Genomic DNA, 15,484 nt, shown 5'->3' with positions numbered 1-15,484 from the left:
CTTTAAATCTCAATAGTTTCCCAAGGTAAGTATATTTCATGTTCTCTCTCCATTTTTCCATATTTTGGATTAGATTACCCTTAATTGTCTATAAATGGCAATCCTTACTGTTCAATGTTCATTACAATTCCCTTAATCTACTATATAGAATAACAAGCGGTAAACATCTCACTTTGTTCATCATTTTAAAAGTTCTATATATGTCCATGTTTCATATATTTTAACCCATGCTTAATTGTCCTATTGTCATATTCAGTCAATTAGCAACTCAGTTTAATTATCATGTATAAAAGTAAATTACAAACCTCTGCTTTGCAATCTCCCCATATCACTTTCATATTTGTCCATATTCCATATATTTTAACCTTTATTTAATTATCTTTCCATTATCATATTCAACCAGTTAGCAACTCCATTTTATTGTCATATTTAGGGAAAAAAACCTTATCTTAGCTTTATATTTTCCCTTATAGCAATTTCTAGTTGTTTGATTTTTTTTCCTAGTAAGTTTTTTGTCCCACTTCTCTGTTCCTGTCTTCTCCCTTTTCTTTGTTTTGACATGTCCACGTCCGCATAATTAAGAAGCAATTGCTATTTTTTTTAAATTTTAGGTGGTATTGACAATTCTGTCTCTTCTCATCTCATTATTGTGAGGAGCAAAACTTTTAAAGTTTGCAATTATATATTACAGATAGTCCACAATTTACAACAGTTCATTTAGTGACCATTCAAAGTTACATGGCACTGAAAAAAGTGAATTATGACCATTTTTCATAGCTACAATCTTTGTAGCATGCCCATGATCATGTGATCAAAATTAAGATGCTTGGCAACAGGTTCATACTTATGACCATTGCTGTGTCCCAAGATCATGTGATCACCTTTTGCAATCTTCTGACAAGCAAAGTCAATGGGGAAGCCAGATTCACTTAACAACCAGTTACTAACTTATCAATTGCAGTGATTCACTTAACAACTGTGGCAAGAAAGGTCGTAAAATGGGACAAAACACATTTAAAATGTTTCACTTAACAACATAAATTTTGGGCCAGTTGCGGTCTTAAGTTGAGGACTCCCTGTATTTCTCTAGTTTTGATACATCATCTGAATGGCCAATTTGAACCTTTTGGTTGTTGTTTCTGAAGGTGCTGTTTTTGATTTGGGGCTCTGTCTGTGGGTGTTCTCTTTTTCATTCTTCCTTTCTACAGTATTAATTTTGTTTTCAACTAAATTCAGAAAATGTCCTTCCCTCTTTCTGTCTAAAGCAGCAGATTTTAAGGCAAGGTGTTGGCATCAGTTGTGCAACTGTTTGTGTTAGTATTGAACAGAGAAGCTAAGTTAAGAAATGTATCTTTCTAATTTGTTTTATTTCAAAATAAACGTTGAAAAAACATCTCAGTTCACAATTTTCAAATGGCTGAAGGATAATAATGACCTTTGGTATTAAGCCATTGACAAACATCCAGGTTTACTTCTTATTCTGTTAAGGGAACAGTAACCTCTCCTACTTGCAAAAACAATCTTTCCATGGATATGACAAGCAGCTTTCTTTTCTGCTAATTGGGCCTAAGGAGGACTGAATGTCTTTTCATCTTGAAAAGTAAATGTGGTTCCATTCCCCTCATGAGTCTTTAAGAACAGAAAGTTCCAGTAATAGCTATTTTGAACAAGTAATAAACAAAATCTGGCTTAATGGCTCATTTGGGATATATCTGCAAAATAGATGTACAGTAAATACCACCATAGTTTGTAAGTTATATTTCTGAGTATATTGAATTTCACAAAATCAGCATGAGGTATTCTGATTAAATGTTTGTTTCAGCATTTTAAGGTTTATTCTTGCCTAAGAAGGTTTTGCATTATGAGTACTGTGTAAACATCAGATTATACAGAATTAACTGCATTTATCATGCAGAGTACAAAAGATATTTTAAAAAATGGTTTATCTTCACTTATCAAGTATGTTTTCATGCCGAAAAAGTTGTTTTATACAAGAGCAGCTGTTACTTTGTACATATTTAATGGTTCCTGTTAAGTAGACTTGTCAATGATGCAATATTAAGATGCCAGTTTCATTCTTCTGTGTCACAATATACCTTTGAAATCAATTTCACTTTAGAAAGTAGAATGGAAACTTGAGAAAACAAATTGTTCCCCATTTCTGGGCACAGTGCCAACACAAAGAAGTGTATCTGCATTACCATGTGCTAAACCAAACACTGAAATTCTAAGACTTGTCAGATCCCCTGTTGATCAAATTGCATGTGGTAAGCGTTTTGTGAGAATAGGGGACTGTTTTTTACAGATAGGCTAATGTTCATCAACAGATTAAAGGAGAAAAGTTGTATGCATCACCTCTCAATATTAACTATATGCAATTCATTCTAATGGAAAATAAGGCAATGGGTCTCTTTATATCAGCAATTATAATCTCTACAATCTTAAATTCTAATTCTATTTTTAAAAAACTTATGTAAAGAATAGATCATTTCCATTTTGGGAATTATTAATTTTTAGGTATTTTCATTACATTTAAGACACTTCCATTTTCTAAGCTTGGTCCAAATATAAATTCACCTAAAGCAAGAATGGGCATTATTTGTGGTTGAAGAAGTCACTATGTATTCCACCAAAGCTACCTTAGCGCAATAATGGAATATAAGTGTCACTCACAATGTTAGGCGTGCCTTCATATGGTTATCATCTAAGATGATATGTCATAATCCATTTTTCTGAAGTCTACCTAGGAAAAACAAGATAGCTTTTGAATAAGAAAATAAATGAATAGTAATTGAACAGCAGAGCTCAAAATGGAAACAAGACAATGGAACAACATTTCAGCCTCACAAAAGTGGTCACTGATCTCAAATGACAGTGATAGAACAGAAAACTTTGGCAGCTGAATTGCAAACAATTAAAAAGTTACTGAAGATTTGAACAGATTAATGATCTCTTAGCCTATAATCTTTGTTAACTGATAAAGTGGCACTCAGTCTCTTCCTCTCAATTTCCACAATCATGTAAGGCTGCTAACTTTCTTTTTCCCCTCCATTTCTCCCTCTTCCACTCCCTAAATTTAAAGTCCTGTAATAGAAAACCCACTCTAAGCATCTGAGGAAGTGAGCTTCTGTTCGCAATAGCTTATGCCCTAATAAAGCTTGAAGACGCTGCCATTTTCAATGTCTACAAACACCTGACATAATTTCACAGCTGCAGTGGCATCATTTTTTAGCCATCACTTCATGAACTTTTTCTTGAGAAATCACAAAGTCATTGTTTTCATAGCAGTGCCACTGTTGTTGTTGTTGTTGTTGTTGTTGGTAAAAACTGCTAGCATTATATTCATATTGTCCCCGTCATAAATGTCAATTTGGTTTTCTAGACAGAATACTAATAGTTTGTATTTAATCGTTCTAGAAGTGAACACTTCCAGTGATATACAGGTGAAACTCAAAAAATTAGACTATCGTGCAAAAGTTCATTTATTTCAGTAATGCAATTTAAAAGGTGAAACTAAATATGAGATAAGACTCATTACATGCAAAGCAAGATAGTTCAAGCGGTAATTTGTCATAATTGTCATGATTATGGCGTACAGCTCATGAAAACCCCAAATCCACCATCTCAGAAAATTAGAATATTACATGCAATCAATAAAACAAGGATTGTACATAGAACAATATTGGACCTCTGAAAAGTATAAGCATGCATATATACTCAGTACTTGGTTTGGGCCCCTTTTGCAGCAATTACTGCCTCAGTGTGGTATGGCATGGAAGCTATCAGCCTGTGGCACTGCTGAGGTGTTATGGAAGACCAGGATGCTTCAATAGTGGCTTTCAGCTCTTCTGCATTGTTCGGTCTCATGTCTCTCATCTTTCTCTTGGCAATGCCCCATAGATTCTCTATGGGGTTCAGGTAAGGCAAGTGTGCTGGCCAATCAAGCACAGTAATCCTACAGTCATTGAACCAGGTCTTGGTGCTTTTGGCAGTGTGGGAAACTGGAAAATGAAGTCAGCATCCCCATAAATCTCGTCTGCAGAAGGAAGCATGAAGTGCTCCAAAATCTCCTGGTAGACAGCTGCGTTGACCCTGGTCTTAATGAAGCACAGTGGTCCAAAATCCTCTTTTCTAATGAGAGCAACTTTTGCATCTCATTTGGAAACCAAGGACCCAGAGTATGGAGGAAGAATGGAGAGGCCAATCAAGCACAGTAATCCCACAGTCATTGAACCAGTTTTTAGTGCTTTTGGCAAAAGTTGCTCTCATCAGAAAAGAGGACTTTGGACCACTGTGCAAACCTACACTGTGACCACTGTAGGTTTTACCACTGAACATAACAATCTGAGAAGTGACAATAACATCTAATAATTTCACACTGTATGTTTTTATGGATAGTAATAGGAGCCGCTTGAATAGAAGCAACTCCAATTGCTATTAAACATTATTACTATTTTCTGGCAATAGAAGATACCAGTTTTATTTATTAAATCCATAGAGATTCCAAGACATAAAAACAAAGAAGATAATTTAAGAGAACCTGTTGTGGACCTGCGTATGACACCACAAGAACAGAAAGTTAAAGGCAGTCTCCCACCATGCAGTACAAGTGATGACTTCCTCAAATATACGACATGCAACAGCTCTACAAGGTAAAATGCTCAAAGCGGGCTACTATCAAAAGAGAAAAAAATGCAATTGCTCACCAATCAAATTTTAAAATAGGGCTCTAAATCTAAAATGTGCAATATAATGGGAAGAACAGATGCTGACAAATATAACTACGATGGATGGATGGATTTAATCATATTTGTAATGGCCACTTGCTTTTGATAACTGAGTGATATACAGTATTAAAGACAGACTGAACAATATACAGCAAAGAAAAAGTTCCTATCTAGAAATACCTTCTAATATATGGCATGCAACATTCCCACAAGGAAAGTGCCACCAATGTAGCCCAAGGCCTGGAGGAAGGTTTTAAAAGCCCACTTAGATGAAGTCAGAAATCTCTAGGAGTATGCTGTTCTAAAGAAGGCCTACTTCCTAAGTCCCACAAAATGACACTTTCTAATGAATGGAACCCAAAGCGTGTAGTCTCTATTGTATCATATTGGACAGGCAAACAGGACAGAATAGGCAGATACAGATAGATGGTCTGACAGATAGCTTAACTGACAATACATAGCAATATTTATATATTCTAATAGGGAGATGTTATAGGGAGATCCCTGTAGATACTTTAAATGATGCAATGATTCCTAATATAGCATTCAAAACTGCTATCCAGATTTCCTGCTATACTTTGGAAGAAACCTTACTTGTTTTCTAGTTTAGTGAATAATCATTTGTTTTAAGAAGCCTAGCGTGCATTCATAAAGAGTTATATATATTGATTACTCTCATTATTATGTTGATTGGCATACCTTTTTAGAAGATTCCCTCAAATGAAATAAAAATCAGTTTCAAAGAATTATACAGTATATTGTACGTATCATTCACAACATTTCAGTTTTTCTAAAGAAAAGTGCATTATAGTCCATTATTATAATACAGTAGGGGTTTTCTGCTCTAGATAGTTCCAAAGTTCTTCAACCTTTATTTTTACTTCTTTCATTACTGCGTTGAATACTGTAGCTGATGAGCTACAAGGGTCATCACAAGTGGTTAGTACTTCCATCTAAATTAAAAAAAAAACCCTACTTAAAATGCTTTGGCCTCTAAAACTGGGATTATTGTTTTCTGAGGGAACAAACATTAAAAAGAGCTCCCACCCCTCCAACAGTTCTTTAACTATTAAACTCTACTTGTGTACTGCAAACCGTACAGTAATACAGATCTACAATCACTTTTTCCTCCCTTTCATTTTGAACTCTTAAAAAAAGCATCCAGTTATTACTGCAAGTACTTTAGAAGTAACATTTAAATTCCAAATTAAATACAAGTTTAAAGGGAACTCCCTGTAATAAATTTATATTGGCAAAAAGAATAATTGTCTACTGCTAAAAGACATAAAGATGAGAGACTGCATATGCATTGTTACAAAATATGCACGTGATCATAATATGCTAATGTTAAAGAATACTTGGCATATATTTCCACATTGTCAAGTTCCACTCCCTTTTAAATTGACATTAATACATATTTTTGCTCTTTAGAGGTTTCTGAAGAGATACCAGGAAAATGTAGCCAACAGAAAAGACTTGAGCTGCATTCCCAAAATTAACGAGGAACTAGTTGTGACTGAGCAGCTTTAAATTTCTGCTGCCAAATATTTTGATGAATCACTAGCAATCTATACAACTATAAAGATCCCTAATCTCTTTATAAAAGTGTTAAATTTTTTCCTACATTTCTATGCCCCCTAGGTGGCTGAAATTGATCTTCTGGTGATTAAAATGCGGACTGCTTTTGAATACTTCACTCTTGATCCCTATTAGAGGACGAGGGTGAGGTGAGGGTGAAGTGTGCTAAGAGAAAGTGATTGGCCCAAAGTCATACAGCCAGCTACCATGCCTAAGGTGTGACTAGAACTTAGTCTCCTAGTATAGCCCCCAGGCCTTTAACCACTAGACCAAATTACTCACACCAATAAGATAAACTTATAAACAGTTATATCTGTTTATTGTTACTGAGCAATTGCTGAATAAACTGAAGTAACTATTATATTATTACTTCAGATTATTCAACAATTGCTCAGTAACAATTTACCCATTATAATCCTGATTTTCATGCCTAGTTATTCCTTGTCACGATGTTAAAAGGTTTGCTAGGCCTGAACTGCCTAAACTGACACTCAAGAGTTAAACTAAGAAAGCTTTATTGCGCAGGTCATAAAACAAAAAGTTCTTATCTGAAAGTGATTTATTGCGCACGCGTTACACATTCCAAATTCCTCTCTTCTTTGTTCGGCAGCCAACTTTGGCAAATGTAGCTTTCATTATCAAAATGTAACCAATTAGTTATTTTCTGTTTCATTTACTTTTATTATTTTATTATTAAAGTTTGTTTATTAATTAGAATACTTTAAAGACTTATTTTTCTCAATATCTCAAGAGATATGCGGAAGGGAATCAGCCACGGTCCATCGATCTCCAACAGGGTGTTTTTTTTTTTCCCTGACAACTTGGTTGCAGAGTTTGGCTTTTTGATGATACCAGCTGAGATGGCTACAATTTATGGCTGTATTTTCCCTTCATGCTATCTAAAGATAACCAACTAAGCCTAATTAGCAATGTCGAAGAGAAAGAAAAGAAAAAAAAAACACGGACATGGAAAGCGCTCGAAAGAATCCATTCCCTCGGACACAGAGGAGCAAGATTCTTCAGGTGCCGAGCCAGAAATGGGGGAAGGAGTTACAGAAGGCAAGATCTACGGACTGAGGTCAGTAAATGTCCCTCATTATCAAGATACAATTAATGAACGGCAAAAGTCTAAACGGCAACTGCCGGCAGAGGAAAAATCCTCCCACGCAGAAAGCAAAGTTTATGAAATCTCCCCAGATGAGCAAGAAATGCAAAGCTATCTTGATCAAATAGAACGTTTAGAAAGATATGCTAAGGAGGCGAGAGTGTGTTTTGAAGAGATAAGGCGAAGTAGAAGAAGCTCCCCCACTCCCAAAATGTCTGAGGACGCCATCTTGTCTTCTTCAAAACAACAGCCTAAGACACACCCCACAGAGTTCATTGGTCAATTAGAACAAAGAGACATGTACACGTCACCGAGGTCACGTGGTCCCTTTGAGTCAATTGAACTTCAGGCCATGTATAGAGGGCTGCAGTCAAGAAGTGAAGCTGCACTGCCATCTGCTGGCGGAGAAAAATCATTACAGCAAAAGGTGATGAGTTTTAAAGAATTAGCTATGAGTCCTTTAGAAGCCAAAACTTTGTCTCCAAAGGTTAAGTCTTCAACACCCCCTGGCGGTGTGGAATTCTCCCTAGATGGAAAAAGGCAAAGCCAAAGGCGAATTCGAGGAAGCCAATTTGATGTTGCCACGCAAAGGCCAATGATGCAACCCCAGCATCCCCTGGTTCAACAACCAGCTTTGCAACCTGCGCAACAAATTGTTCCGATGCACATTCCTCAGCAGGTATTCACAGTCACCCCCTTGACTGGTGAGTCCAAATTAAAGGAGTCAGGAGAGAATTATAAAGCCTGGGTCAGTGAAATTGCGCTCTTGCTTCGAAGAGAAGGCACACATTCCATGGTTTTTGATCCTCCCCGTCAACCCTGGACACCTGCAATAAGAAACCTCGAAAACAGAGCAATCACGACTTTACTCATGTCAATGGAAATTGAGATCCAAGGTATCTTTCCACCTGATGCAACTGCCCAAGAAATTTGGGCTATTTTGGAAGATTGCTACAGGCCCGTTTCAATTGAATCCTCATGTTTGCTCATGTCTGAGTTCCATGGTTCGAAGTTGAAACCTGGTGAACGAATTGGTGGACATTTGACCAAACTGAAAAGAATGAGAAGTGAATTGAGACAAAATGGCCATGTAATCGATGATATCCAAATGATTAGCATCATCATTAACTCATTGAATTATGAATGGAAAGATGCTGTTGCAAAGATTAACTACGTGCCTATTGCTCAACGCACAGTTAACCACGTTTGCAGACTTTTAGTGGAAGACGAAGCTATCAGGTTAGCTACCCCACATCTGCAACGGCCTCCAGCACCAAAGGCTCCAGCCAGACATCCCTTCCGAGGAAGAGGCTACGCTCCAAGGATGCCAAAATGCTACACCTGCAACCGTGTGGGACATGACACCCGGGATTGTCCCCAACGAGTTCCAGCTCCCGCCACGTACCAGCCCAGAGGAACAGATTCCAGAGGCAGAGGTAGAGGCGGAAGACAAGGCCGTCGTGGTCCAAGGCGTGATCCACAAGCTCCGCTTGCAACACTGGCCATAACCAACGTTCCACAACCTGATCCAAAGTTCGACAGACGTCTTTTGTGGACTTTAGATAGTGGAGCAGCTGTGCACGTTACCCACAGAAGGGAACTTTTCACAGAGATGGGCGAACCAGAGCCCGAGTATCGAGAACTGTATTCCTTCACCAACCATACTTGCAAGGTTATGGGAAAAGGAACTGTTTACATTGAAGAGCTCGATACATACATCCCTGATGTTTATTACATACCTTCAGCAACCAGTAATTTGCTTAGTCGAAGTCACTTGTCTAGAGATTTAAAGTTCCAGGTTCACCACCTCGAAAAAGCAAGTTACTTAGTTAAAGATGGTGATATTGTTGCTGAAACCATGCTGATTGGTGGTGTTTATTACTTAAAGCCAAAGCCTAAAGGGCAAGCACAGGCAAGTATGCAAACTCCAAAAAGGCACAACGCAGACCCAGAGAGAGTTGTCCCAGAGAGAGAAAGCGTTACTGTGCCAAAGGCTCCTAAAGCCAACAAACAAAGAAAACAGAAACAGATTGTTCAAGGCAAGCCTGAGGGTCCTCATGAAACTGTTAATGTTGAGAATTCACTAACTGGTAAACCTTTGCATTCCAGGTGTATTCACAAGTGGCACAGAAGATTGGGGCATGCCAGTTTCCGTGTTCTTAGAAAGATGCCGGAGTTCGCAAAAGGTTTGGATCTAAAGGGGTGTAAGGTGTTTTTGGATTGTGCGGTTTGCAAAAAGGCTAAATCCAAGGCGGCTGCAATTCCCAAACACGCTACACGCCGGTCAACACGCATTTTTGATTTGGTACACACTGTCATAGTGGGTCCTTTCCCACCAACACTTGGTGGCAGAAAGTATTTTTTAACAATTGTAGATAATCATTCTAGATATGGATTTGTATATCCTATGAGAGAGAAATCTGAGACCTTTCAGATCTTTAAAGACTTTGCAGCGTTTGTTTCTACACAATACCAAGTTCGCATCGCCAGAATCCAGAGTGACCGTGGTGCAGAATTCATGTCTCAGCGTTTCCAGGACTGGATGCGTAAGAATGGAATTCTTCATCAGACATCTGCTCCATATACACCGGCTCATAACGGAGTCGTAGAAAGAAGACAAGGGGTTCTACAAACCATGATGCGTTGTCTTCTAGAAGATGCCAATCTCAGTAACGCATACTGGGGTGAAGCAATCAAATATGCAAATTACATTGTCAACCGTACTTGGAGCAGTGTAATCAATCAAACTCCTTTCTACATGCTGTATGGCTACAAGCCTAATCTCAAGAACCTCCATATTTTTGGTTCATATGCTATGGTGAACACTCCCTTAAGTCAAAGAAGAAAGGGAGGTACAGTAGCAAAGAGACTGAGATTTATGGGTATTGATGATAATTCAAAATGGTACAAATTCATTGATACTAAACATGTGATTGTCATTTCACAATCTGCTAATTTTGAGGAAGATATTGACTGGTCCAGGATTCATTCCAATGATCCTGAAGTTTATTTTCCTAGAGATGGTGTTCCAGATGCCACGCAGCCTGATGACAATTCGCAGGCAGATGTTCCTTCTACCAGTTCTTCACAACCTGATGTTCCGTCTTCGCAAGCCGCGGATGCTGATGCTAGCGACGAACGTGAGGACGAGGATGATGATGATGAAGAAGAAGAAGACTGGACTGATGTTCCTAGATGCTCCAAGAGGGCCACAAAAGGAATCCCTCCACAACGTTATTCATGGCAACTGACAAAATCACCATTACCTTTGATTTGCAACGTTACTCTTCCTCCAGAGACATTCACACAAATCAAACAGCTTCCTGATTCAGAACAAGACAAGTGGTATGATGCAATGCAGGATGAAATGGACAGTTTAAAGAAACTTAATGTATTCACACCTGCAAAACCTCCAGCAAACAAGAAAGTCATTGGCACCCGATGGGTCTACAGAATCAAGAAGAAACCAAATGGTGAGTCTTTATACAAAGCCAGACTTGTAGCTCAGGGTTTCGCTCAACGTTATCCTGAGGACTACACAAACACTTACTCACCAACAGTCAGAACTGAAAGTGTAAAAATTGCTTTAACCACTGCAACTATTCTTGGTTTAGAAGTTTTCCAATTTGATGTGGACACAGCTTATCTACATGCAGACCTAGATGAAGAGATCTACGTGAGAAGCCCTCCAGGATTCCGAAAGCAAGAAGGGGATACCTGGTTCCTGAACAAAAGTCTTTATGGTCTGAAACAGTCAGGTTTAATGTGGTATTTATGTCTTACTGACAAACTAAATTCAATGGGCTTTATTAAGTCCGAAACTGATGAATGCGTGTTCACAAAAAGATCTAACAATGCATATGAGATAATTCTTGTTTATGTTGATGATATTGTTTATATTGGTCCAAATAAGAAAATGAGTGAGATTTTTGCTAAAAGTTTGCAGAGATACTTCACACTAAAATCTTTAGGACACATTAGCACTTATTTAGGTGTTCAAATTGAAAAGACACAGAAGGGGTTTAGTCTTTCACAAGAGGAGAAAATTGACCACATTCTACATCATTGCAACATGAAAGATGCTAGCACAACAAAGACACCCATGCAAACAGATTTTCACAACTTAACACATGAACCAAGTCCTGAGTTCGAGGATCAAACACTTTATCGTTCAGTCATTGGTTCACTATTATACATTAGTAGTTGGACCAGACCTGACATCGCACTTAGTGTTAATCTTTTATCACGACACGTAGGTAAGGCAACACAATTTCATTGGTCATGCATTAAGAAGTTGTTGAAATACCTAAAACACACTAAGCACATGAAGTTATTGCTAGAACCAACACACACTGATCAACCAAAGTTGATTTGTTTTGCCGATTCCGACTGGGCGAGCAACAAGAAGTCACGCAAAAGCACTTCTGGTTACATGATGTTCCTAAATGGTTGTCCTGTTTACTGGCAAGTGAGAAAACAGAGTTTTGTTTCATGTTCATCTACTGAAGCTGAATATGCTTGTGTTTCAGATGCTTGTAATTCTCTAACGTGGTTTGATGCTTTGATCACAGATATCTGGACACGTCCGATTCGACCAATCACCGTGATGGAAGATAATGTATCTGTTGTTTATATTTCTGAGTCACATTTCACAGGTTCTAGGTCCAGACACATTGACATTCGTTATCAAAACACAAAGCAATTAGTTAAGCAAGGTTTTGTTAAATTGCAATATGTTTCTACACATGATCAGATCGCAGACATGCTTAACAAACCACTTGCCGCAAATCAACACGAGTATCTGCGAAAGAAGATGTGCCTTAATTGATGATTTGATGATGTCAGCCCAGACTAGCAAAAGAAGGGGTGTCACGATGTTAAAAGGTTTGCTAGGCCTGAACTGCCTAAACTGACACTCAAGAGTTAAACTAAGAAAGCTTTATTGCGCAGGTCATAAAACAAAAAGTTCTTATCTGAAAGTGATTTATTGCGCACGCGTTACACATTCCAAATTCCTCTCTTCTTTGTTCGGCAGCCAACTTTGGCAAATGTAGCTTTCATTATCAAAATGTAACCAATTAGTTATTTTCTGTTTCATTTACTTTTATTATTTTATTATTAAAGTTTGTTTATTAATTAGAATACTTTAAAGGCTTATTTTTCTCAATATCTCAAGAGATATGCGGAAGGGAATCAGCCACGGTCCATCGATCTCCAACAGGGTGTTTTTTTTTTCCCCTGACATTCCTGCTCAAGAATTATTAAAGTAACACAGTCTGTGTGTTACTTAAATTTACTTCAAGTGTATACGTAAGGAAACATGATTGTCTGGTCAAAACCCTCACCTTTCAATAATTTGATTAGAAACATAAAAAGATAGGTTACATTGTTGAAGAGAAAGTTTAATTTTGAGAAGCTATCAGGATTCTGTATATATGCTGCCAAATGTTTAAAATGTTTATTTCTTTGCAGGTCTAATATATTTTCCAGAGATCCTGTTATAGAAGACCAATACAGGACTTTTTTTTGCAGTAAACATTATATTACTAAAACTCCCTCAACTTTTCATTTGTAGGAATAAGGCTTTGTCCCAAAGGTGCTTTTTCAAAAGGCAACTGGACTTTTTTCTTGAAGACATTTTGTTTCTCATCCAAGAAGCTTCTTCAGTTTTGGCTGAAGTCAGAACTTAGATGAGAAGCAAAACGTCTTCAAGGAAAAACAAAGGAAGTTCAGTTGTCTTTTGAAAAAGTACCTTTGGGACAATCATGATTTGGATGACTGAGAATCTCTATAGACTAATAAGTTTTTGCAAATTTCTAATGTATATAAAAATATTTGAATACGTGTTTATGCAGGATACTGATAGAAAGATACATTTGGAATAAAATTAAAATTATACTGTTTCTGTCAAATTTCTCTCTGAGTTGCTACTCTTCTTTCCTCCTAATTTTTTTCAGCTATTGCAACTTGTAAATAACATTTAAGGTGTGCCAGAAAGATTGCCCTAGAAGATCAATGCATGCCAAACAGTCACTGTCAATCTTTATTCATAATAGATTGAACAAACTACTTTATCTGGGTAATATCTGCCCATTTCCACCTGCTTATATTCTTGGAAATGGATCAGTTTTTGACATTAAAAATAAGTCCAACCTGGGAATCTTAGGTTTTGACAGAAATTGGTAAATGAAAGCTGGAAAAAGTTTCTAGAACTTTGAATTCAAAATGCACCACAAAGCCATTTATTTTACTTTATGTAACTTGCCTTAAAAAAATTCCAAATAGAAAAATGCACACAAAAAATACTTTCATCAACCTTATAACAAATGGTGCATCTACTGGGAATCTTGAGTTCTTTTGTTCTTTTTCTATGCTTTTTCCCATAATATATCCTATTGCGGTGATGGCGAACATATGGCATGCGTGCCACAGGTGGCACGCGGAGCCATTTGTTAGGACACACCACATGTTGCCCTATCAGCTCCAGCATGCATGCACACACTGGCCAGCTGACTTTGGCCTTCTTTTTCGGCTGTTTTTTGCGAAAAACCACCCAACATGCAAACCAGAAGTTCAGGAACAGACTTTCGGTTTGCGCATTGAGCCATTTTTTGAGACTTCAGAGAAGCCTCCTGAAGCCTCTGAAAGATAAAAGGCACTACGGGCAAACTGGAAGTCACTTCCGGGTTGCCCATAGGGCCGTTTTTCTTCCAACCTGGAAGAAGCCTCCTGAAGGTCTGGAGGGCGAAAAATGGCCCTACGGGCAAACCGGAAGTCACCGTTCCCAAACTTCCAGGTTGCCCATAGGGTCGTTTTTCATCCTCCAGAGGCTTCAGGGAAGCTCCTGAAGCCCCCAGAGGGCCTCTGGGGAGGCGGGGGAGGCTGTTTTCGCCCTCCTCAGGCTCCTAGAAAGCCTCAGAAGCTTGGGGAGGGCAAAAATACGCACCAAAAGCGAAGGGGAGCACTGGTCGCGCGCATAGCATTATGTGTGTGGGCATGCCCATGCACAACTCCCTTGCGCTCTCCCCGCTTTTGGCACACGATTCAAAAAAGGTTAGCCATCACTGTCCTATGGAGTAGATTTGAGATAGATAATTAGTGTTTGGCCTATTTCCGGCTTTCTTTCAAGATATCTCATCAGAATCCCATGATAAATTTTAAATTTATGATGACACAGCTTTTCACTTTAAAAAATGTGCACAGACACAAACATTCTTCAGCTGGCTTTACTTCTATATATGTATAGCTATATGATATGGGAGCTGATACGGTATAACCATTAAGGTGCTGGACAAGAAGTTGAAAGACCCAAATTATAGTTGTCCCTTGGGCATGGGAACCACTGTGGTGACTTTGGGCCAGTCCCTGTCAGCCCTAGACATTTATCTACCATCCCCTGCTGAACTATGTCCATAGCTTTCAATAAAGAGCCCTGAAGTAGATTGATTTGGTGTTAATGAAATTTGTTATTAAAAAAAGAAACATACATTTTCTGCTCCGAAGAGAACGATAATTCTTGAACTCTTTTTGGCACAGTATTGCTGCTTGTGCTATTTGAAAACTTAAAATAACCCTAAACAGATCTGTTGTCTTCTCCCACACAAGATTAATGATGGAATCACATAGTTATGAGAAGGAATAATTCATTATTGGGGCCTGACTGTACATCAGCTGGAAACTAACTCTTTTTGTGAACAAGTAGCTTTTGTCACTAATCACATCGATAAGAATGAAGGTTTTCAACATTCTTTTTAAAAAAGAGAATAAAAAAATATCTGGCAAACAGTGAACGACCGTATATTTTGGACTATAGGACGCACCGGTGTATAAGATGCACCAGGACTTCGAAGAGGAAAGTAAGAAAAAAAAGGGGGTTGCCTTCCTTCAGACCCCAGCAGCATTCTGCAGGTTTCAGCAGGGCTGGGGCAAGGCAAAAAAGCCTCCATTTTTTTTGAAAAACAGCCCTTTTTTTACCTGTTTTTCACAAAAATGGGAGCATTTTTGCCTTGCTCCAGCCCTGCTGAAGCCTGCAGAGGGTTGCTGGGGGCTGAGCAAAGGCAAAAAGCCTCCGTTT

At 38.2% G+C, this 15,484-nt stretch overlaps 1 protein-coding gene across 3 annotated transcripts in view; it reads left to right on the top strand.

Annotated features, from left to right (window-relative positions):
* The window catches only part of WDPCP (WD repeat containing planar cell polarity effector), a 368,266-nt gene that overhangs the window by 344,878 nt on the left and 7,904 nt on the right, over positions 1-15,484 (top strand). For 2 of the 3 annotated variants that reach the window (XM_081940857.1, XM_081940858.1), the window contains one exon: positions 4,499-4,652. In XM_081940857.1, coding sequence (XP_081796983.1) covers positions 4,499-4,652 — 154 coding nt within the window. Of the gene's footprint in view, positions 1-4,498; positions 4,653-12,882; positions 13,026-15,484 lie in introns of those variants that run through there. The other variant, XM_081940859.1, reaches the window with a different exon arrangement.

This window comes from Natrix helvetica (genome assembly GCF_964273705.1).
Source record: "Natrix helvetica genome assembly, chromosome: 2".
In the NCBI taxonomy this organism is placed as follows: domain Eukaryota; kingdom Metazoa; phylum Chordata; class Lepidosauria; order Squamata; family Natricidae; genus Natrix; species Natrix helvetica.
The sequence above is the reverse complement of the archived record's forward strand: the minus strand, read 5'-3'. Positions and strand labels throughout refer to the sequence as shown.